General features: G+C 37.6%; 1 protein-coding gene across 2 annotated transcripts in view; it reads right to left on the bottom strand.

The window, feature by feature from the left end:
• The window catches only part of PDLIM5 (PDZ and LIM domain 5), a gene marked incomplete at both ends in the record, with an annotated part of 228,711 nt that overhangs the window by 16,294 nt on the left and 186,458 nt on the right, over window positions 1–25,959 (bottom strand). For both annotated transcript variants that reach the window (XM_084233451.1, XM_084233450.1), the window contains one exon: window positions 11,911–12,085. In XM_084233451.1, coding sequence (XP_084089577.1) covers window positions 11,911–12,085 — 175 coding nt within the window. The remainder of the gene's footprint in view (window positions 1–11,910; window positions 12,086–25,959) is intronic.

Genomic DNA, 25,959 nt, shown 5'->3' on the forward strand with positions numbered 1-25,959 from the left:
ACCACAAGTCTTTTTTGTTCTTTCCTACAGGAGAGTGAAAGAGGATTCAAGCTAATTAGCAGAGAGTAAGAACAAGAATGGATGTACTAAAGTTTTAAGGAGAAAGAAGACACAAAATTGCTTTCTGGGAGAGTGAGAAAGTAAATATACTGGATAAATGTGGCAGATTTTTATTGCTATTAAGAACACACCTGAGATTAGTCATTAATGTAAAGTGACATGACTGATTATGCAATTCAGACTAGGCAGTGAAATTTGAGGCTGCAGGGAGGTAGTCAAAAAGGACTGCTGGAGTTGAGATATATAGAGAGCAGAAATACAGATGGTATTCTTGAAGCATAGTGGGATGCTTAGAAATGATATTATGAGAGAAAGTGTACTTAATGGTACAGACAACAGCTAGGATATGACAGAAAACTGGTGGCTGAAGTGGTTAGAAGGTCATTAAAGTACAAGATATCAAGGAATTGAGAGACCTGGCTAGTAGAAGGATAAGATAGACAAACAGATAATGAAATAACAAGGATGGATTTCATTATTAATATATTTTGCTGAGGCAGGATTAATTTTTCAACTTTATAATGTGTCAATATGGGACTCAAAAGCTGTATCATGAGTTTTCCTAACTACCCTGAGTTAGGACTTTTTTTAAATTTAAATTTTATTTTTTTTATTTCCCATATAATTACAACCCCCTTATTTTGACCCCAAGCCCTCCTTTCCCCGCCCCTCACCCCCCATAGAGTGTCTCTGGTTCATAGTTGTTTGTTGTTTTTGATATTTTCTTTCTTATAGTTATTCTTTTTCCTAGTCCCTTATTTAAGTTTTCTAGATTCCTGCTATGAGTGAGACCATCCGGTATTTTTCTTTTTCTTTCTGGCTTACTTCACTGACCATGATCCCTTCCAGCTCCACCCATGTTGCTGCAAATTGCTGAGTAATATTCCATGGTGTATATGTACCACATCTTCTTGATCCAGTCATCTATTTTTGAGCATTTGGGTTGTTTCCAAAGCTTAGCTATTGTAAACAGTGCTGCTATAAACATAGGGGTGCAGGTGCTCTTTGGAATTGATGTTTCTGTGTCCTTTGGGTAAATGCCTAGGAGTGGAATTGCTGGATCATATGGAAGCTCTATGTTTAGTAGGTCCAGAAATCTCCACACAGCTCTCCATAGTGGTTGGACCAGTTTGCACTCCCACCAACAGTGCAGAAGAGTTCCTTTTTCTCCACACCCTCGCCAACATTTGTTGTTGCTAGTTTTTTTAATACGTGCCATTCTCAATGGTGTAAGATGGTATCTCATTGTAGTTTTGATTTGCATTTCCCTGATTACAAGTGATGTTGAACATATTTTCATATGCCTGTTGGCCATTTGCATTTCCTCTTGAGAGAAGTTTCTTTTTAGCTTTTCTGCCCATTTTTTGACTGGATTATTTTCTTTGTTTTTGTTGAGTCTCATCAGCTCTTTGTAGATTTTTCTGATCAGTCCTTTATCATTAGTGTGCTGTGCAAAAATGTTCTCACAATCGGTGGGGTTTCTCTTTGTTTTTGTTATTGTCTCTTTTGCTGTGCAGAAGCTCTTTAAGTAGATTTAGTCCCAGCTGTTATCTTTGTCCTCATTGTCACTGCTTGGGGTGATGTGTCTGTAAAGATGTCTTTGATATGCTATCACGTAGTGTTTTGCCTATATTTCCTTCTATGTACTTTCTGGTTTCAGGTCTTATGTCTAGTTCTTTAATCCATTTTGAGTTGGTTTTTGTGCATGGTGTTAGGTAGTAGTAAAGCTTCATTCTTTTGCAGGTAGTGACCCAGTTTTCCCAGCACCATTTACTGAACAAACTTTCTTTTCTCCAATGCATATTCTTTGCTCCTTTGTCAAAGATTAGTTGACCATAAATCTGTGGGTCTATTTCTGGATTTTCTATTCGATTCCATTGGTCTGCGTGTCTGTTCTTGTTCCAATACCATGCAGTTTTGATGATTATGGCTTTGTAGCAAAGTTTGAAGTCTGGGAGTGTGATGCCTGCATTCCCTTCTCTTTTTTTTTTCAGTAGAGCTTTGGCTATTCGGGATTTTTTGTGATTCCATATGAATTTCATCAATAATTGATGTATTTCTTTGAAGAATGACATTGAAATTTTTATTGCAATAGCATCAAATCTGTATATTGCTTTTGGTAGGATGGCCATTTTGATGATATTAATTCTTCCAATCCATGAGCAGGGGATGTCTTTCCATTTCTTTGTGTCTTCTTCTATTTAACAGTGTTTTATAGTTTTCTTTGTATAGGTCCTTTACCTCTTTTGTTAGATTTATTCCCAAGTATTTGATTTTTTTTTTGTTTCGACAACAAAAGGGATTTTTTTTTTATTTCTTCAGATTTATTTGTGTATAGGAAGGCTACTGACTTTTGCGTGCTGATTTTGTATCCTGCCACTTTACTGAACTGATTAATTAGCTGAATTAGTTTTTCTGTGGGGTTTTTGGGGTTCTCTATGTATATTATCATATCATCTGCAAATAGTGATAGTTTGACTTCTTCTTTTCCTATTTGGATTCCTTGGATGTCTTTCTCTGTCTTATTGCTCTGGCTAGGACTTCCAGTATTATATTGAAAAGCAGTGGTGAGAGTGGACATCCTTGTCTTGTTCCAGATCTTAATGGAAATGCTTTCAGCTTTTTGCCATTGAGAATGATACTGGCTGTTGGCTTGTCATATATGGCCTTTATGATGTTGAGGTATGTTCCTTGTATCCCAAGAATTTCAAGGGCTTTATCATGAATGGGTGTTGCACTTTGTTGAAAGCTTTCTTGGCATCTATTGATATTATCATATGGTTTTTATGTTTCTTTTTGTTGATGTGTTGGATAACGTTGATTGATTTTCGGATGTTGAACCATCCTTGTGTCCCTGGAATGAATCCTACTTGGTGGTGGTGAATTATCTTATGGATACATTGTTGGATTCTGATAGCTAAAATTTTATTGAGGATTTTTGCATCAATGTTCATTAGCGAGAGCGGCCTGTAGTTTTCTTTTTTTGTGTTGTCCTTGTTCGGTTTTGGTATTAGTGTAATGTTGGCTTCATAGAAAGTGTTTGGTATTATCTCTTCCTTCTCAATTTTTTAGAAGAGTTTGTCAAGGATAGGCACTAATTCGTTTCTGAATGTTTGGTAGAATTCATTTGTAAATCTATCAGGTCCTGGACTTTTGTTTTTGGGGAGGTTTTTGATTACCATTTCAATTTCGCTGCTTGTAATTGGTCTGTTTAGGTGTTCTATTTCTTCTTTCTCTAGCTTTGGGTGATTGTAGAGTTGTAGGAATTTGTCCATCTCCTCTAGATTATTGAACTTGTTTCCATATAATTCATGGTAGTTTCTGATTATTCTTTTGATTGCTGCTGTGTCCACTGTGATTTCTCCTCTTTCATTTATGATCCTGTTTATTTGTGCTTTCTCCCTTTTTTCCTTTGTGAGCCTGGCTAGGGGTTTTGTTTATTTTATTTATTTTTTCGAAGAACCAGCTCTTGGTTTCATTGATCTTTTGGATTGTTTTTTTAGTTTCAATTTCATTTATTTCTGCTTTGGTTTTTATTATTTCTTTTCTTCTACTGGTTTTGGGTTGTTTTTGTTGTTCTTTTTCTAGATCTTTGAGCTTCGAGATTAGGATGTTTATTTGAGTTCTTTCTTGTTTCTTGATGTGAACCTCTATTGCTTTATATTTTCCTCTTATTACTGCTTTTGCTACATCCCATACATTTAGGAAATTGGTGTCCTCCTTGTCATTCAATTCAAAGAATTTTTTAATTTCTTCTTTGATCTCCTCATTAGTCCAGTGGTCTTCCAGTAGTGTGGTTTTCAATCTCCATGAGGTAGGAGATTTCCTTGCCTTCTTTTTATGGTTTATTTCTAGTTTGATGCCTTCATGGTCAGAAAAGATGGTTGGTATGATTTCAATCTTGGTGTAGCTGTTGATGTGATCAATCCTGGAGAATGATCCGTGTGCGCTTGAGAAAAATGTGCACTCAGATTTTTTTGGGTTTAGTGTTCTATAGATGTCTGTTAATCCCAAGCACTCTAGATCCTTATTTAGAGCTTTAGTGTCTTTACTTATTTTTTGTCTCGTTGATCTATCCATTGTTGATAGTGGTGTGCTGAAGTCGCCCACTACATATGTTTTCTCTGATGTGTGTTTTCAAAGATGATAATAGTTGTCTGATATATTTTGATGCTCCTTTGTCTGGTGAATGTATGTTAATGAGTGTTATTTGTTCTTGAAGTATTGTCCCCTTGATCATAATGTAGTGACCGTTGGGGTCTCTTTTTACCTTTTTGAGTTTGAAATCTGTTTTATCTGATGTAAGTATAGCTGTTCCTGCTTTCTTTTTTGGTCCATTTGCTTGTAGGGTTGTTTTCCATCCTTTAATTTTGAGTCTATTTTTATCTTTTGTAGCTAAATGTGTTTCCTGGAGACAGCAAAAGGTTGGGTTTTGTTTCTTAATCCAGCCTGCAACTCTGTGTCTTTTTATTGAAGAGTTTTGTCCATTTACATTTAGGGTTAATATTGATATGTTAGCATCTGTATTTGCCATTGTGTTTGTCTTTCCTTTGATTTTATTTATTTATTCTTTTAATAACTTTTTTTTTTTGGCCTTCTTTCGTTGTTATTCATCCCTCTGAGGTTCTGGCTTTAGGACTACTTGTAGTATTTTTTTGGAATGAGGGTTTAGTCGTAATGAAATTCCGGAGTTTCTGTTTGTCTGGTAAGGTCCTTATTCTTTCTTTCATAGAAGAAGGAGAGCTTTGCGGGATAGAGTAGTCTTGGTTGGCATCTGTTTTCTTGGAGTCTGTTGACTATGTCCCTCCTCTCTCTCCTTGCCCGTAGTGTTTCTTCGGAGAAGTCTGATGTCAGCCTGATTGGTTTTCCTTTGAATGTTATCTGTTTCTTCCCTCTTGTCAGCTTAATTATTTTTTCCTTGTCTTGGATTCTTAGGAGCTTTACTATTACGCGTCTTGCTGTATTTTTCCTTTCATCGTGGAAGTTTGGTGTTCTTGGTTCTTGTGTATCAATTTTCAGCTCCTTCTTCACGTTTGGGAAGTTATCTTCAATTATTTCCTTGAATATTTTCTCTGTTCCTACATCTCTCTCATCTCCTCCTCCTTCCTATAACTCTTATATTTCCTTTCCTCATGGAGTCTCATAGTTCCCGATGTCTTTCTTTGGTCTTTTTCCTTTGTACTTCTCTTTCCTTTTCTGTTTTGGTTCTTTTTATTTCTGTGTCTTCAAGAGTACTTATTCGTTCTTCCATTTCATCTATTCTGCTTCATTGCTTTTCCCAGAGTTCTTTAGTGCCTCCATTAATTCTCTGATCTCCTGCATTTCTTTTACTTCCCTCTTTAGGGACTCAGTTTCATTCTTTTGAGCATTTTTTTCCTTAATGACTTCCATCAGTTTTTTCATCACGGCAATTTTGAATTCTTTTTCTGGAAAGCTCACAAGTTCTTCCAAGTCACCATAGTTGCAAGCTGGGGGCTGTTTTTTTTTTTTTTTTTTGTGGTGTGTCTTTTTTCTGAGGTGTTACTACTTTGCTTATAGTTTTTCTTTTCCCTGCTGCCTGTCTTCTAATTTGCCTTATGCGTTGGGACACTGTGCCGCTGGTACTGGCTGGCATCTTTTTGGTGTGTTCTTCTGGGAGTTTCAGAAACTGGCAATCCAAAAGATTCAAAAACTGTTATGCCAGAAGTCTAGTGAGGTAGTGGTACTTTGAGTATGTTAATAGTCACTGTCACAGAATCTCTCCTCCTTCTGTGTTAGTTACAAATGTGCGTCTTGAAGTCCCACAGACTTCCCTGGAGGTGGGGCAGCTGTATTGCACTCTGGGTTCCAAATCTCTAGATCCTCCTCTGGGCTCCGACTTCCTGCCAGGTGGGACCGGGCTTGTGGGGGCCTTCAGCTCACTTCTGACTTTGCAGGGAGCCTTCTCCCTCTGGCTCCAGGGGGAGCCTTCTGCCAGATTCAAGCAGTCTTTATTGAAGAAAGGTCCCTGTTCTAAAATGGCACTTTGGAGACAGCACACTCTTCTGCACACCTGGTCTGCCCAGGCCGTGGGTGCCTGCTCTCCCTCTGGGCTTCGACTGCTGGCCAGAAGGGGCCTGGCCTGGGCGAACTTCCCAGCTCACCCCTGGCTCCTTTGGGTGCCTTCTGCAGGTTTCAAGCAGTCTTTACTGAAGAAAGGTCCCTATTCTATGGGGTGTTGGTGATTTCTTTCCGGTCGCTAGGTGGCACCAGAGATCTCTCCTAGTGTCCTTGGGGAGCTGTTTTTTTTCACCCCATGGGACAGGGGAAGAATGGGAGTGGTGGGGAAAGCCTCAACAGCTTTGGAGTGCTGTGTCTGCCTTGTGCCCCACCATCGTGGGGAATCCCACACCCCGAATTTTGTGCCCTGGGTCTCAGTTCCAAAGCCCTCAGGTCCAGGATGCGGGCTGTAGCCCAGTTCAGTGTCCACAGAAATGGCGCCTTTTGCACCCAGCTCCCGTGTCCGGGCGCCTGGTTTCTGATTACTCAGTGAGGGACATTCACCTCAGTGAGGGCCCCGTGTGTCTCCCCGCAAGCCTAGGTTGCAGGCGCAGGGACCTGGGCATCCGCGATCAGCGTATCCTTTTGAAGCGTGCTGCTTTTCCGCACAAGTTTACCGGCTGGCCTGGGGCTGTGTGTAGGTCTCCAGGAGTCTTTGTTTTTCTCTAATGGTGCCTGGAGCCGTTAGCTCACCTCCAAGGTGAATCCTGCAGGGTTCTTCACAGCTGCAGTTCACGGGGTGTGTTGGCTGAAATAGTTCCTTTCCACTAATGGTCCTGCTTGATGTGTAGTTTGTTCTTGTTGGTTGTTTCAGTTTTTTTTTGTTTTTTCCTCCTTTCTGCTGGTCGGAGAGTGCCGACTTTGTGGGTGGGGGAGGGTAGCAGGGTTCTGAGCTTTCCTCCCTTCTAGTCCTCTTTTATGGCAACTTTCTTCTTGGGTAGTTTGCTGGAGTCGCCCGTTTATCTTCCGTGTCCCAGTTCTCACTGGGACCTGCCGCTTTTCCTCCCTATTAACTTTTTTTTAATGGGAGATCTTACTCGCATTGTTTTCTCGCAGCCATGTTGATCTGCCCTCTCCTCGAGTTAGGACTTTTTAAAGGATATAGTTCCTATATATTTCTTATATTATTGTAGTGGTACTATGTGCCTCTCAAAATACTTAGGTTATTAATTTATGGTTATTGTGTCAGAGCTTTGACATTTATCAGATGGTAAAATACATGGAAAAAGGAAATGCCTCTTTATCTTTATATACTATGGTGCCAGTATGGCAACTTGCATGAAGTTTCCTATTTAAAAAAATATTCTTATTGCAATATGATGGACATAAGAGTTTGTCAGCTTAAGGTGTACAATGTGTTGATTTGATACCTTTATATACTGTAATATGATTACCACCTTAGCATTAGCTAAGACTTGCTAAGTTTTCAATGGATATATGTTGCATGAAAGTGTTGATTTTATAAGTACACTTCTAAATTGTTTTGCTTGCCATTCTTTTCTAATAAAAGAAATTGGTTTGCTGAAGTAAGATAATCCCTAGCTCTCCCCTTTGCTTCAATAGGATTCTGATGTATTTTTACTATAGACTTAACACACTGATATGGCTAATCATTTGTTTGTATTTTTTTAAAGATTTATTTATTTATGCATACAAGAACTGGGGTACAGGCCAGAAGGGTGGGGGGGGGGGTGAGAGGATTCACCAGAAGCAGAGTGGGGAACAGAACAGGAGGATTGAGTGAAATACACTGCTGAGGGGAGCAGTGGGCGAGTCAGAAGAGGTCTGCTATACATGTGGGTCACCTTCCTGGCTGGGGATTGAACTTATACTGCAGTGGCTGTGAGGAGCTTCATAGTGCTGTGTCTTAACCCCTTGTGCCACCAGGGAGGCCCATTTGTTTGTATTTTTTATGAAAGTCTAACTGCATTAGTTTGCTAGAGTTGCCTAACAAAGTATCACAGATGAGGCAGCTTAAACAACAGGAATTAATTTTTTCACAATTTTGGAGTTTAGGAGTCTAAGATCAAGGTGTCAGTAGGGTTAGTTCCCAGGGTAATGGACAGTTAGGACTTCAACATATGAATTTTGATGGACCACAAGTCAGTCTATAATAGTAACCCCCTTAAGAAAAAGAGTATGTCTTGATATCTGTATCTCTGGTGTCTGGGGGTAAGGAAAGAAAATATGCAATGAGTATTTCTTATAGAAAACCTTTATTTCTACATTAGATGAGAAACTGGAAAAGTGAAATCCAAGCATTTATATGCAGCCCTCTAAGAATGCATGTGGCACAAAATCATTCTGGCAGGGAGGTAGGAATTTTTAATTATGCATCCTATCAACTATTTCCTCCCTTTCTTACTTATATATTGAAACACTATTAAGAAAAGGACACTGCCACACATCATGTTATGGCAGGTCTGCTCAAACTGTTTCTCTGCCTCCCCCAATTTAATTCAATTTAATGTTACTGTATGTATTTATGTTCATAAGAGCTATGCACTATATATTTCTATATTTTGGGATTTGTATTTGCTTTACACAAAATTATAGCCATACTTCATTTAGAGTTCTATATTTATTTTTTTTCTTCTTAATATTAAAAACATTGTCCTAAGTAGTAGTAATATATGAACACAATTTAAAGTCAACAGATCTTGGCTCAAATTCAGGGACTACCATTCACTATCTCCATGAGTTCAGGCAAATATGCATATTTTCATTGCCTCAATTTTCTGAAGTGGTCAACAAATTTTGAGAAATTATTACTTGATTGCTACATGTAACAGCATTAAAATCTACTGATCACTTGTATTACTTGGAGTTGAATGGAAAATTCACATTTAACATCTTTGTGAAAGAAGTAAGGGATTTTATGGTACTTGAATTACAAGGAAACTAAACTGGCTTTGGCTACATTAACCTAATTTTCTGTTTCCTATTATGCCAGCACTCCAAGAGTTAATCTACTCACAAATATAAAGAGTCAAATAGAGAGACTTCTTTCAAATGAATTGGAAATGTTCACAGCAAACTTAAAACTTCAGTAGAATTCCCTAAAATGCAATTCTTAATATAATTCCTATCCTGAAAAGATATATGGATAAAAGGCAACTAACTAAAGTAATGGTTAAATATTACAACTGGGGAAAAACATTTAGAATCTTTTCAAGATTCACATAAATCAAAAAACTTAAACATCATATCCACATAAAGTAATTCATGAAGTTTTACACTAAGTATGTGCCATATAGAGAAAACCAGTTCAGTACTAATATTTAATGACTCAGGTTTCTGAGGTTTTCCAAATAATGATTATGTTTACAAAACCAATAAAATAAAACTCAAAATTTGCCTTAGTTTGCCTTTACCAAAATGTTTGGGAAAATTTGATTTAGAAAATATAAGTGAATCAAAACAAGACAAAATAAATGACAGACTTTGGAAAACTAACAATTGAAATTATAAAACAAATCTTAAACTTCTCAGCATTTGCCAGGTCACAATATTCTGTATTGAAACTATCAAGACTGCAACTGCAGCTTGTTTAAAACAGGTGTCCAAGAGAATGTCACTTGATCTAATGCCTCCTTGCTTTGGTAAGTGATACTGACACTGAGGCCAGGAACTAGAATTATGCTTTGACTAGCTCTCTGAACTGACCACAATCTATTTAAGCTGCTTTAACATTTGAGCACCGAATGAATGTGCTATGTTAATTACTGTTATACGATCTTGACGTGACTAATCCCTGTTCCTATTAACTTCCTAGTAAATGAAGCTTTAATGTTTAACTGATTACAAGAGCTGGGATAATCCAAAGCAGTATAAAATTTAACAGATGAGGGAGCAATAAGTGGTGACCACTCATGTAATTAAAATATATTTATTTTATGTGGCAGGACAATTGCATTAAAATTACCTCCTGGTCTATCATTACATGTGAACCAAGACAGACAGGGGTAGAAAATGTAATTTCTATTTTGACCTTCATATTTTTCTCTATGCTCAAATTTGTCAGAAATGCTGGCAGAGGTGATTTTTTTTAGGATGACACAGAATTCGATAATCAGACAACATAAACCAGCACGTGATGTGGTTTGATGTTTTGTTAATTCATCAGTAACTACTTGGTAACAGCACACCAATAACAATTGTAACTCCTTTGTGACTCCAAAACGGGTGTGTTTTTAATTCAGAATATAATACCCTGAACACAAATCTAAGTAACCAAAATATTGTAAGAAGCAATGTTACAACTCAGAGCTATTTTTATTTTATTAACAGTAAACTTAAAAATATAACAACTAAATGTAGTTAGTAATTAAAAATGTTTTCTTTATTAGGACAAAGCAGTACTACACTAGAATTTGTAACAGTTTAAATGGTCCTGTTAGGCAGTAGCCCAATAGTAGTACTTTCAGGAAAATGACTAACCAAAATGACATTATTCCGAGTAATGAGTAGTTTTCCCCACAGCCGCAACTATTAGCTAATTCTTATTACACAGGTACTCTTTACTCCAAATACAATTTAAGTGAAAAGTAATAGTTTATAAACACTGTATTATGATTCCACTTCTGTAAGTCAACATCTGTTCTGATGAGTGTGTGTTTTAAAAGTGTAAACCAAAATACCAATAGCAGTTACCTGGGAAGTGAAATTACATAAAAACTCTTATTTCTGCTTTCTGTTTTTCTATATTTTTGAAATGTCACAATGAACACAGAATACCTTTAAAATACAAAAGCTATTTTATTTGAAATCACATACTTTGCGTTGTGTTGACATGTTTATTGTTTAGTAGTGGGTTAAGGAGAAATGGGTTAAGATTATATCTTGTTCTTTACAAGGAACTACTGTGACTCCTTGGGCTCCATTTTAAGTATTAACTAGAAACATTATCCTAAGTAATACTGATATAACTTATGTAACAGGGGAGGGGGAAATGCAAATGCAACTCTTAACCTTATTCAACGTTTGAGAAGGCACTGTTTCAACTATCTCAAAACAACAAAAATAAAAGTGAAGCAGAGGATTGAGCAGTCATTTCAAATGATCATTTGTTACTGCCAATAAGATAATTCACAATCACCAAGGTTTTGCTGGTGGGATCTCTGCAGTCACAATTCATATAGAAACCTCGTAAGATTTTAAATAAATAAAAAAGCCACTTACTAAGAAATGTTCATATAGTTACTAAGTGCCAGCCATGTGCTCACTTAGGTTCTACGGATCTTTTTCCCTTCTCGAATTTAAGAGACAATGAAAAAAGACTTGGATAAAAAGAATTTTAAAGAAGCAGTTTATGACCTAAACTAAAATTTAAAGCATTTATGAACAGATCAAAGTTATTTTTTTAAGTGCTTACATGTTCAAAAATCTAACCTTTTCTCTGTGGTCAGATTTTTATTTTATGTCACTAGCTATTTTCATCTAAATGAAAATCCTCAGTTTTGCAGTTTATATAATAATTAAGTTGGCATAAATGATCCTTAAGGTTCTTTCAAGACTTAAACTTTTATTTTTCTTGGAAAAAAAAAATCAAGGAATAAAAAATGATCTTTATTTTTCCTTAGCTTTAATCAGATTTTGTAACTGACAGCACTGGTATTTTCAGAGGCCAGACTTATTTTTTATTAAAATATATTCTAGCAAATGCATATTTATATTTACCTATTTCAACAGTAACTATTTCACAGAAATAAAGTGAGATTTATTTTCACTAATAAAATTTCAGATCTCTCAGAATACCAAAAAAAAAAAAAAAAAAAAAATCAACATTGGCATTAAGTACTTTTAAGAAAATTTCAAAAGCAAATGACCCACCTGATGACCTGGTTGCAGTGGGCGCACATAGGGGTGCGTTTCCCTGCTGGAATGTGTTCAGCTCTTTGCACTAACGTGTCCTGGTCAGTGGGTTGGGGCTGCCCCACTGCTGAGTGGGCCGGAGCCAATGCTCCAGAAGAAGTTGCACTGTTTGAGATTCTTCCAGTAGAAGGCGCTAGGAGATTGGAACAGAAGAATCAGAATGAGAAAAAGCCACAAAAACTTTTCCTAATCAAATAATATTACATTTTAAAATAATCTATTCACCCACTTACTACCTCACATTTAATGGAGTGACTGTGTTATCAAACACTGAACTGTGATTACAGGGATACACACAACAAAAAATCAAGGATTACAACACAGTGCAAGAGTCATGACAGATGATGTCTCAGGATATTGTAAAAAATTTCAGTCAAGACACTGCTGCTTCCAAAGAGGAAACAAGGCGAAGGTGAATACTGATGACACAATGTTTCTAGTCATTTAAATATCTCTGGTAACCATTATTTATTAATTTCATATATAACATAGGCACATTAAAAAAAAAACTCAACATGTTAATGATAAGAAAATCAAAAATAAACTTACTTTATTCTCTCTTCCTGTATTTTCTAAATAGACTTCTATCAGCCACCCAGTCATATAAGAATTATACCAGGATCTTTCTCTCCTCAGCCTTGATTACATATAGGGCTGATTTTATATCACAAAGTGTTCTTAATTTTGCCACTCCATCACCATTTCTACAGTGATGTCTTGGTTTAGGTTCTCAACTTCTCCCATATGGAATAGTGTCAAAATGTTTTGCCCTTAAATTCATCCTCCCTACAGCCATCAAATGTGAAATTTAACCCCACCACAACTGAGAAAACTATTTTAAGGCTCTCTCTAATCTATGACAACTGAATGGACTTTGGCCTTCTAAGCACTGCATGAAAGTCCCTCCAGCAGTCTTTCCCTATGGGCTTATCTTTCACCACTCTGCCTTTCACATTTTGTGCTATAGCAATACCAATCTGCCAAACCACTTCTTATGTATTTATGCTCATACTGTATTCACTGTTATTTTCCTATCTTCCCTAATATACTTGTAAGCAAATGTCCCCAAGTCCTCCCTGAACTACCTCTCCTTACTGTCCCTTTACATATCCATGATTAAATGTTCCTCTTCCATCATCTCATCATTTTCTATAAGTGACTTTATTGTTGCTTCTACTACATGTATCTGTCTTTTCCTCCCCAATTAGATAATAAGCTCACTGTGGGTAAGAATTATACAGTGGCTGGACTCACTGACTGCATAAATCATTGAAATCAATCCATGAGTAAATGTGAAAACTGCAAGGGAGTGAAACCAACAGAAGGCCTGTTCCTTAGCTACAGGCAATTAGAATGTAATGGAATAGAAAAGACACAGATTAAAAAGGAACATTGTTCAAGAAAAGTATACAAATAATAAAAATTAACTCTGTGTGTGTTGACAGGATCCATATTAAAGGTGTCATTAGAATTGGATAAAATTAATTAGGATAATTGGAAGGCTAAATCTCTCTCATCAGAACATATCCTGTTTACTATGATGTGCAATTAGAGATCCAGAACCCCAGGGTTTCTAAATACTCAGCATATCTCTTATAAACTCTGCTTGGCACTTGAGCAGTGAAATGGGACTTTACATTATCCTAGCAGAGCTACGAAGTTCTGCCACTGCCCATGTTTCACTGAGTCCACTGCACTATAGGAACATGTTTTCATTCTGATGGTATCATATTTTCTCTTAGAGATAGGGAAAAAAGTTACTATAATATATTCACTTTGTGTATTCTCTTCTTTATTACCTTATTTACTCTCACAGTAAACTCTCTCCTCTGTGTCTTTGGTTCTATATGCAGGTCTCATTTCTCTTAGAGCACTAGATATGCATTTTCAGTGCCAAATACCGTTGACAGGATCCATATTAAAGGTGTCATTAGAATTGGATAAAATTAATTAGGATAATTGGAAGGCTAAATCTCTCTCATCAGAACACATCCTGTTTACTATGATGTGCAATTACAGATCCAGAACCCCGGGGTTTCCAAATACCCAGACATTCAAATGAGATTTCAATTTCTTGCACCCATTACTACCAGCTCTTCCTAAGAATACTGTATGTTTGAATTCTCCCACGACTCAGGCTTGGCTCACACCCTCTATGTCCTTGTAGGACAGTCCCCAGACTAACAATTATTTCATGGTAAATGTTTCCAAGGTCTATAACTTTTTCTAATCCAAAACCATCCTTTCTCACTTGAGTCATGGTCTTGAAAGGCTTCATCTTCTGGACTATTATCAGTCTCCATGCTGCTTGTCTCTTCTTTAACCTATTCTGCTAGATTATTTTTGTAAATACTCTGATGATATTTTCTAGTTCTTAGAGCTTCCTGAACTCCCTGCTGCAAACGATATGTAACCCAGTCCCTCCATAAGCTCACTGCAATCTTCTTTACAACCTTGTCTTTTATGCTTGCCCTCATACTTAACCTCATCATCATGCCAGATTATACTCCCTTAGTACTTAACTTGTGCTATCGGTATTTGAAGGTGCTTTTTGCAAATTCTACATAACAGCCCTATGATTTATGTATAATTAGTACCACTGTTTTACTCTCTCTGAAGCTAAGAGAGGTTAAGAAACCTGTCCAATGTCACAAGCAATTAAAGAACAATACTGAATTGAGGCAGTCTGGGTCCAGAGATGAGCTCTTTAACACCATGCTATAGTCTATCCTCACTCTTCCTTGAACATGCCAAGTTAGAACTTGCCTCTATGAGCTTCAGCCAATGAACTGACCCTTTCCCCACTGCTAGCCATAGTTTTCCTATCTGGAAAGCTCAAAAAAGCTCTACGTTTTTCTCTAGTATTGCCTGATCATCACAGCTAGAAGCTTTTTCTTTTTTTGTTTTTTAAAGATTTATTTATTTATTTATACAAGCACTGGGTACAGTCAGAAGCGCGGGAGGGTGAGAGAATTCACCAGAGCCAGAGCGGGGAGCAGAGCAGGCAGAAGGACCGAGGTACACTGCTGAGGGGAGCAGCTGGGAATCAAACCAGTGCTGCAGAGGCTGCGGACAGCTTCGCAACCCGGCGCTCAACCGCTGCTCCACCGGGGAGGCCCTAGAAGCTTTCTTTTGCTTCACTCTAAATACCCCTATAACTTATTTATCAAAATTCTTTTTTTTTTTAAATATTGGTTTGGCACTTTTTTTCCCATTTATTTATTTATTCATTTATTCATTCATTTATTTATTTATTTATTTATTTATTTATTTATTTATTTATTTATTTATTTTTTTATTTATACAAGCAAGCACTGGGTACAGTCAGAAGTGCGGGAGGGTGAGAGAATTCACCACAGACAGAACGGGGAACAGAACAGGCAGACTGCCAAAATACACACTGCTGAGGGGAGCAGCGGGCGCGGCAGGAGTGGTCTGTCCTGCCATATGAGACCCTCACCGGCAGCCAGGGATTGAACCGGCGCTGCAGAGGCTGCCGGCAGCTTCGCAGCCCAGCGCTCAACTGCTGTGCCACCAGGGGAGGCCCTTTTTTATCAAAATTCTAAAGTCTTTCCTCCTTCAATCAACGATAAACTTTTTAAAAAATGGGAACAATCTCTATACTTCTTTCTAGCCACTGTAGGAAAACTGTTTTATGAATAGAAGGCAAAAAATAAAGAAATAAACGTTAATATTTGTTCAAGTAAATGAAAAGGGAAAATTCTAAATCACTCTCATTTTACCTTTTTGAAGTCTACCATAGATACATTTTCAAAAGTAGATTAGGCTCAGGATTTCAAATAATGGGAAGGTTACCAATGAAAAAATCTGAAAATCAGACCTCAAAGAGAGTCAAATGCTTTCATCTACCATATGCCTTTATTTTATCACATTATCTATACCTAAACCCTAAAGTACTGAGTCACAGACATTTTCAGTAATAGAGAGCATACAATAATTCTCCATCAGGCATTGTAAAATGGGACATAATCCATCTGGCCCATGCCTCAAGGAGAAGGTACACAGGAAACTAACAACATAAGAACCATTCTTAAACATGAAACATGTGACTATGTCTTAATCACATTTAAAATGGCTCTAAGCTCACTACTATTCCTTCTTTGGGATGAATAGCCTTGTTCTGCGTAACTGCCCCATTTTAACCACCTTGCAAAAGGCAGAAATCTTCACACTTCTGTTCTGTTTCTGTAATGTTAGCATCGCTCCTGCACACAAAGCTATACAAGCTGTATTCATTAGAAAGCCCTAAATATTTCCAAGACACAGTTACTTCCTGAATGAATAAAGTGATGTTTCATTTCTTTAGGTTGAGTTTTTCATTATGCTAGTATAGGAATGGGTCATGTTGGAGTCATCAAGTACCAACCCCTGGCCTCCTCTTCATTTGGTTTATTAGAGAGAGGGACGTATAAGAAGGTGAGGCCTTGGGAGAGGAGAATGACCATAATTCTGCCCTAATATTTTTATAATTCTATAGAGAACTGTACTATCATACAGAGAAAAACAGTCTTGCATGGGCAGTACAGTGAGTAAAATACTTCAAATTTGTTCCATCATAAAAATCACATTTAATTTGAAAAATATATACATCTCTTTAGCAATAGCAGTTTAAAGATGACAATCTACTTTGCAATAAAAAGGTTTTTAAAAGTCTAGTCAGCTATTAAATAGGAGCACTGAATTATCCCCATTTAATAATCAAGGCCTGTAAGTCACAAACAATTTAAGTGACTTATTCAAACTGAATAATAAAAGAGTCTATCAAGTGTCACAATGAGAGTACTAAGTAGAAACTTAGTTCTTGACTCAATTTTTCTTTTTAGTCTTAATCTTGGGCAATTTTCATTAAATCTGACTTCTTTTATGATTCATCTCTACACCACCGGGTGAGCATTTGAAAATTATATTTTTCTTTTTCTATGATACATTTCAGCACCACAAAATTCATCTGGAAATTTAGTTACTTTTCAAACTAATGGTATTGGTGACAGTATCTTTTATTAAATTTAAATTGGATATTTGAGTCTTCTAAAGGTTAAGAATGACATACATTCATACTTATTGGATGCTTTGGTTTTATAGCACTATGATAGTAATCTGAGAGTATGAAGATTATCATTAAACATAATGCATAAGTAATAAATATATTATAGGGAAAACCAAGCAGCACATTAGAATACCTTCTGAATATATAATACATAAAGTGGCCAAGTTAATCATGGAAAAGATATCCAACCCACAAAGAGTTACCAGTTTGTAAAATATTTGTCAGTGATAGATATCTGAGAATTCCTACGGGCAATACTTTTTTAAAAAGCAAACTGGTACCTGGTTTACTAAACATGGAATTTAATTTGCTACCAGAAAAAGCCTCTCTTGTGGAGATAAGGAATTTTTAGAAATTGAACCACATATTCATTTAGTTGGATACTTATCTTTGTTACTGGGGGAAACTTAGTAAAAATCATTTGGAAAGAAAAAGTGGAAACTCTTTACTCTGGGAAGATCTTTATTACATTGTTCCCCAAGCAGATGATATAGGTTTGTGTTATTTAGCAAATGAGTCAACACAAGCTTTAAGCAACCGTAACCTTAGATTTAGTTTTCTTTTCTAATCATTATAAGGCTTTAACCAAGTGATCATCAAATTTATCAAAGTAACCTGAGCACAAAGGGACCACATAAATATATTACTGGAGATTTGTGTAATACTACGATATATGGGCCTCCCCTGGTGGCACAGCAGTTGAGCGCTGCGCTGCGAAGCTGCCGGCAGCCTCTGCAGCGCCGGTTCGATCCCTGGCTGCCGGTGAGGGTCTCATATGGCATGACAGACCTTTCCTGCCGTGCCCGCTGCTCCCCTCAGCAGTGTATTTCGTCAGTCTGCCTGTTCTGTTCCCCGCTCTGGCTCTGGTGAAGTCTCTCACTCTCCTGCGCTTCTGACTGTACCCAGTGCTTATATGAATAAATAAATAAATAAATCTTTTTTAAAAAAAAAGTCATTAAAAAAATACTACGATATACTATTACATATGTAATACATAAAAAATAGAAATTAGATAATTATTTATTGTGTTCTTCAAAAATAGCTGAGCCCACTAGAAGACATTTGTTCACAAAAATAATTTCCAAAGAGAAAACATAGGTTAAAACCAATATATGTGTGAATACAATGTATGAATTCTCTGAAAACAGATGTTTTCTAACTGTATTAAGAAAAAGGTAGGTAGGTTATTAGATATTTTTGCTGTCAGCTCTAAATGAATACTTATTTGTTTTCAAAAAATTAGTGATGATTATAATGTATGTATTAAACTACCTGGCCAGACTGTACTTAAACAGGCATAAAATCTGTAAGTTAACTTATTTGGTTCAAATCAAATTATTCAACTGCCAATAAAATATCCTTATTGCTGGTATATATTAAGTGTAAAAAATACCACAGTATATTAAAACTAATTTGGAAACTTAACATCATCAGTCAGAGCTGGGGATGATATCCCAAAAAACAAACTTAGGTCTTCACAGATATTTGTTAGTGCCCTCTAAGGTAGAGATTGTTCTTACTAGATGTGCTTTTGAGCTGCTGAACATATCATTCAGTGGGAAAGCAAGTGTAGCATTAGAGAATGAACTACTCACAATATGAGAAACACATAATCTGATGTCTTATCACTACCTCTATATAACATCTTCTAAGTTACTATCATCTCTTGCTTAACTTAATACAGTGATGATCTATAGGTCTTGCTTCTTCCCTTGCCAACAACAGAGGCTAGTAAAAAATTAGATCATGCTAATCCCTCTGCTCAGAAACCTTCAATTGCTCCCTTTTAACTCAGAACTAAAACCAAAGGTTCTATAGATTAAGACTCCTGCTCTCAAGTGATCTGCCAGTCTTTTTTCCCATTGCATATGAGACACACTGGTTTTCTTAATATTCCTATAAATATATAGTATGCTTTTGATTTAGGGTCATTGTACTTTTTGTTCCCTCTGCCTGTGAATCTTCTTTTCAGCAATTTGCTGCTCAATGGCTATTCCAAGATGTAGGTTTCTCTGAACATCCTACAAAAAAAAAGGCAACCCTTCCCAAACAAAGCATCACCCATAATTTTTCACGGGTTTATCTTTTTCTCCATAATGTCCATACCCATTTAACATATTTTATATTGAGCAACATGGCGGCGAGGAGACGCTGTGAGTAAGATCTCCCATTAAAAAAAGTTAATAGGGAGGAAAAGCGGCAGGTCCCAGTGAGAACTGGGACACGGAAGATAAACCGGTGACTCCAGAAAACTACCCGAAGAAGAAAGTGGCCATAAAAGAGGACTAGAAGGGAGGGAAGCGCAGAACCCTGCTCCCCTCCCCCGCCCACAGAGGCGGCACTCTCCTACGGGCAGAGAGGAGGAAAACAACAAACCAAAACGGCCAACAAGAACAAACGACGCAGCAAGCGGGACTGTGAGTGGAAAGGAACTATTGCAGCCACCACACCCCGTGAACGGGAGCTGAGGCGAACCCTATAGGATTCTCCGTGGCAGTGAGCAAACGGCTCCGGGCACCATTAGAGAAGAACAAAGACCCCGGGAGACACGCACACAGCCCGGGCTGCCAGTAAGCTTGCGCGCTTGAAAAGCAAGTGCAGACCGGGATTGTGGCTGCCCAGGTCCCCGCGCCTGCGACCTAGGCTTGCGGGGAGACGACCTAGGCTTGCAGGGAGACGCACAGAGGTCCTCACTGAGGTGAAGGTCCCTCCCTGAGTAAGCAGGAACCAGGCGCCCAGGCACGGGAGCGGTGCAAAAGGCGCCATTCCCGCGCCACTGAACTTGGCTACAGCCCGCGTCCTGTAACTGAGGGCTTTGAACTGAGACCCGGGGCACGAAAATTCGGGGCGTGGATTCACCACGACGGTGGGGCACAAGGCAGACACAGCACCCCAAAGCTGTTGAGGTGTACCCTACCATTCCTGCTCTGTTCCCTGTCCCACGGGGTGGGGGGAGGCGAAAAACAGCCCCCCAAGGACAATAGGAGAGATCTCTGGCACCACCTAGCGACCAGGAAAAAAAAGTCACTAACACCCCATAGAACAGGAAATTTCTTAAGACTGCTTGAAAAGGGCAGAAGGCTTCTGGAGGACCCAGTGGCCAGCCGGGAAGTTATTCCACGCCAGGCCCCTTCCGACCAGCAGTCTGAGCCCACAGAGGGAGCAGGCAACAACGTCCGGGGCAGACCGGGTGCGCAGAAGAGTGTGCCTGAAACCGGAGGCGCAGGGACTGCATCCCGCTTCGCCATTTGAGAACAGGGACATTTCTTCAGTAAAAACTGCCTAAAACCAGCAGAAAGCTCCCCCAGAAGACAGAGATGGCTCCTGGAAGAGCCAGAGGGGAGCGGAGAAGTTCACCCAAGATGCCAGTCAGTCCGAGCAACACAGTGTCCCAACGCATACGACAAATTAGAAAACAAGACAGTAGGGAGTAGAAGAACCACATGCAACCTAACAACTCCTCAGGAAAGAAGCACACCACAAAAAGAAAACCACTCCCCAGATTGCAACGACAGCAGCTTGGAAGAACTTCTGAGCCTTCCAGAAAGAGAATTTAAAATTGCCATGATTAAAAAAGTGATAGATCAGAAGAAGGAAATTGAGTCCCTAAAGAGGGAAAACAATGGTCAGAAGAATGAAATTGAGTCCCTAAAGAGGGAAGTAAAAGAAATGCAGGAGATCAAAGAATTAATGGAGGAACTAAAGAACTCCGGGAAAAGCAAGGAAAGCAGAATAGATGAAATGGAAGAACGAATAAGTTCTCTTGAAGACACAGAAATAAAAAGAACCAAAAAAGAAAAGGAAAGAGAAGTACGAAGGAAAAAGAATGAAGAAAGACTTCGGGAACTATCTGACTCCATGAGGAAAGGAAATATAAGAGTTATAGGAATTCCAGAGGAGAGGAGAGAGATGTAGGAACAGAGAAAATATTCCAGGAGATAATTGAAGAGAACTTCCCAAATGCGAAGAAGGAGCAGAAAATTGATATACAAGAAGCAAGAAGAACACCAAACTTCCACGACGAAAGGAAAAACACAGCAAGACACATAATAGTAAAGCTCCCAAGAATCCAGGACAAGGAAAAAATAATGAAGCTGACAAGAGGGACGAAACAGATAACATTCAAAGGAAAACCAATCAGGCTGACATCAGACTTCTCTGAAGAAACACTACGGGCAAGGAGAGAGTGGAGGGACATAGTCAACAGACTCCAAGAAAACAGATGCCAACCAAGAATACTCTATCCCGCAAAGCTCTCTTTCCTCCATGAAGAAAGAATATGGACCTTCCCAGACAAAGAGAAACTCCGGAATTTCATTACGAATAAACCCCCACTCCAAAAAATACTACAAGGAATCCTAAAACCAGAACCTCAGAGGGATGAATAACAACGAAAGAAGACCAAAAAAAAAAAAAAAAAGTTATTAAAAGAATAAATAAAATCAAAGGAAAGACAAACATAATGGCAAATACAGATGCTAACATATCAATATTAACTCTAAATGTAAATGGACTAAACTCTTCAATAAAAAGACACAGAGTTGCAGCCTGGATTAAGAAACAAAACCCAACCTTTTGCTGTCTCCAGGAAACACATTTAGCTACAAAAGATAAAAATAGGCTCAAAGTCAAAGGATGGAAAACAATCCTACAAGCAAATGGGCCAAAAAAGAAAGCAGGAACAGCTATACTTATACCAGATAAAACAGACTTCAAACTCAAAAAAATAAAAAGAGACCCCAATGGTCACTACATTATGATTAAGGGGACAATACTTCAAGAAGAAATAACACTCATTAACATATACTCACCAAACGAAAGAGCACCAAAATATATCAGACAACTGTTGTCCTCTCTGAAAACAGACTTCAGAGAAAACACATACGTAGTGGGAGACTTCAACACACCACTATCAACAATGGATAGATCAACAAGACAAAAAATAAGTAAAGAAACTAAAGCTCTAAATAAGGACCTAGAGCATTTGGGCTTAACAGACATCTATAGAACACTAAACCCAAAAAAAACGGAGTACACATTTTTCTCAAGCGCACACGGATCATTCTCCAGGATCGATCACATACTGGGGCACAAGACAAATATCAACAGATACACCAAGATTGAAATCATACCAACCATCTTTTCTGACCACGAAGGCATCAAACTAGAAATAAATCATAAAAAGAAGGCAAGGAACTATCCTACCTCATGGAGATTAAAAGCCACACTACTGGAAGACCACTGGGCTAACGAGGAGATCAAAGAAGAAATTAAAAAATTCTTTGAATTGAATGACAAGGAGGACACCAATATCCTAAATGTATGGGATGCAGCAAAAGCAGTAATAAGAGGAAAATATATAGCAATAGACGCTCACATCAAAAAACAAGAAAGAACTCAAAGAAACAACCTAATCTCGAAGCTCAAAGATCTAGAAAAAGAACAACAAAAAAACCCCAAAACCAGTAGAAGAAAAGAAATAATAAAAACAAAAGCAGAAATAAATGAAATTGCAACTAAAAAAACAATCCAAAAGATCAATGAAACCAAGAGCTGGTTCTTTGAAAAAAATAATAAAATAGACAAACCCCTAGCCAGGCTCACAAAGGAAAAAAGGGAGAAAGCACAAATACACAGGATCATAAATGAAAGAGGAGAAATCACAACGGACACAGCAGAAATCAAAAGAATAATCAGAAACTACTATGAACAGTTATATGGAAACAAGTTCAAAAATCTAGAGGAGATGGAAAAATTCCTACAACTCTACAATCACCCAAAGCTAGATAAAGAAGAAATAGAACACCTAAACAGACCAATTACAAGCAGCGAAATTGAAATGGTAATCAAAAACCTCCCCAAAAACAAAAGCCCAGGACCTGATGGATTTACAAATGAATTCTACCAAACATTCAGAGACGAATTAGTGCCTATCCTTCACAAACTCTTCCAAAAAATTGAGAAGGAAGGGACAATACCAAACACGTTCTATGAAGCCAATATTACACTAATACCAAAACCGAATAAGGACAACACAAAAAAGGAAAACTATAGGCCAATCTCCCTAATGAACACTGATGCAAAAATCCTCAATAAAATTTTAGCTATCAGAATCCAACAATGTATCCATAAGATTATTCACCACGACCAAGTGGGATTCATTCCAGGGGCACAAGGATGGTTTAACATCCCAAAATCAATCAACGTTATCCAACACATCAACAAAAAGAAATATAAAAACCATATGATAATATCAATAGATGCTGAGAAAGCTTTCGACAAAGTGCAACACCCATTCATGATAAAAGCCCTTGAAATTCTTGGGATACAAGGAACATACCTCAACATCATAAAGGCCATCTATGACAAGCCAACAGCCAGTATCATTCTCAATGGTGAAAAGCTGAAAGCAATTCCATTAAGATCTGGAACAAGACAAGGATGTCCACTCTCACCACTGCTTTTCAATATAATACTGGAAGTCCTAGCCAGAGCAATAAGACAAGAGAAAGACATCCAAGGAATCCAAATAGGAAAAGAAGAAGTCAAACTATCACTATTTGCAGATGATATGATAATATACATAGAGAACCCCAAAATCTCCACAGAAAAACTAATTCAACTCATCAATCAATTCAGTAAAGTGGCAGGATACAAAATCAGCACGCAAAAGTCAGTAGCCTTCCTATACACAAACAATAAATCTGAAGAAGAAGAAATCAAAAAAAAACCCCTTTTATTATCGAAACAAAAAAAATCAAATATTTGGGAATAAATCTAACAAAAGAGGTAAAGGACCTATACAAAGAAAACTATAAAACACTGTTAAAAGAAATAGAAGAAGACACAAAGAAATGGAAAGACATCCCCTGCTCATGGATTGGAAGAATAAACATTATTAAAATGGCCATCCTACCAAAAGCAATATACAGATTCAATGCTATTCCAATCAAAATCTCAATGGCATTCTTCAAAGAAATAGAACAATTATTGGTGAAATTCATATGGAATCACAAAAAACCCCGAATAGCCAAAGCTCTACTGAAAAAAAAAGAAGGAAATGGATGCATCACACTCCCAGACTTCAAACTATACTACAAAGCCATAATCATCAAAACTGCATGGTATTGGAACAAGAACAGACATACAGACCAATGGAATCGAATAGAAAATCCAGAAATAAACCCACAGATTTATGGTCAACTAATCTTTGACAAAGGAGCAAAGACTATGCATTGGAGCAAAGAAAGTTTGTTCAATAAATGGTGCTGGGAAACCTGGGTCGCTACATGCAAAAGAATGAAGCTTGACCACTACCTCACACCATACACAAAAATCAACTCAAAATGGATTAAAGAACTAGACATAAGACCTGAAACCATAAAATACATAGAAGGAAATATAGGCGAAACACTACGGGATTTGCACATCAAAGACATCTTTACAGACACATCACCCAAAGCAGTGATAGTGAAGACAAAGATAAACAGCTGGGACTACATCAAATTAAAGAGCTTCTGCACAACAAAAGAGACAATAACAAAAACAAAGAGAAACCCCACCAACTGGGAGAACATTTTTGCACACAACACTAATGATAAAGGACTGATCACAAAAATCTGCAAAGAGCTGATGAGACTCAACAAAAACAAAGAAAATAATCCAGTCAAAAAATGGGCAGAAGAGCTAAAAAGAAACTTCTCTGAAGAGGAAATGCAAATGGCCAACAGACATATGAAAAAATGTTCAACATCACTTGTAATCAGGGAAATGCAAATCAAAACTACCATGAGATACCATCTCACACCAGTGAGAATGGCACATATTAAAAAAACTAGCAACAACAAATGTTGGCGAGGGTGTGGAGAAAAAGGAACTCTTCTGCACTGTTGGTGGGAGTGCATACTGGTCCAACCACTATGGAGAGCTGTGTGGAGATTTCTGGACCTACTAAACATAGAGCTTCCATATGATCCAGCAATTCCACTCCTAGCTATTTACCCAAAGGATACAGAAACATCAATTCCAAAGAGCACCTGCACCCCTATGTTTATAGCAGCACTGTTTACAATAGCTAAGCTTTGGAAACAGCCCAAATGCCCAAAAATAGATGACTGTATCAAGAACATGTGGTACATATATACCATGGAATATTACTCAGCATTCAAAAAAGATAAACACATGCAATTTGCAGCAACATGGATGGCGCTGGAAGGGATCATGCTCAGCGAAATAAGCCAAAAAGAAAAAGAAAAATACCGGATGGTCTCACTCATAGCAGGAATCTAGAAAACTTAAATAAGGGACCAGGAAAATGAATATAAGAAAGTGAAAATCAAAATCAACAAAAAACTATGAACCAGAGACACTTTTGGGGGGTGGGGGGCGGGAGGGGAAGGATTGGGGTCAGAATGGGGCATTTGCAATTGTATGGGGGAATATAAAAATAAAATTTAATATTAAAAAATAAAAAAAACATTTTATATTCTTCATATTGCTTTTTATTATCTCTTACCATATCTTGAAGTCAAGGACACTGTCTACTACATCCATTGCTATGTCTCTAGAACCTGGGACGGTCTGTAAACACTTGTTCAGATTATTTATAACAGATTATTTATAACTTATAAATACTTGCTCAGATTATTTATAACTGTAGCACTAAATCTATTGTCTTTCTACCAAAAAGAATCAGATTCCTTTTGGGAACTGCTAATACTAGATTTGGGACAAAAAACAAACAAGGAAAGTCTAGAATCCCTTGTCCAATCAGAAAGCAAGGGAGTTATCAAACACTACTAGACTTGTATCAAATGAACCTGAGAAAACAGATGGGACAGTTTGAGCATTAATAACAAATTACAAAGTATGTTTAAATCCATGAGTTCACAGTAATTCTAGAAGTTTAAAACCACATTGAACCTTTACAGGATGCTAAA

The sequence above is a fragment of the Talpa europaea genome (assembly GCF_964194135.1).
Source record: "Talpa europaea genome assembly, chromosome: 5".
Lineage (NCBI taxonomy): Eukaryota > Metazoa > Chordata > Mammalia > Eulipotyphla > Talpidae > Talpa > Talpa europaea.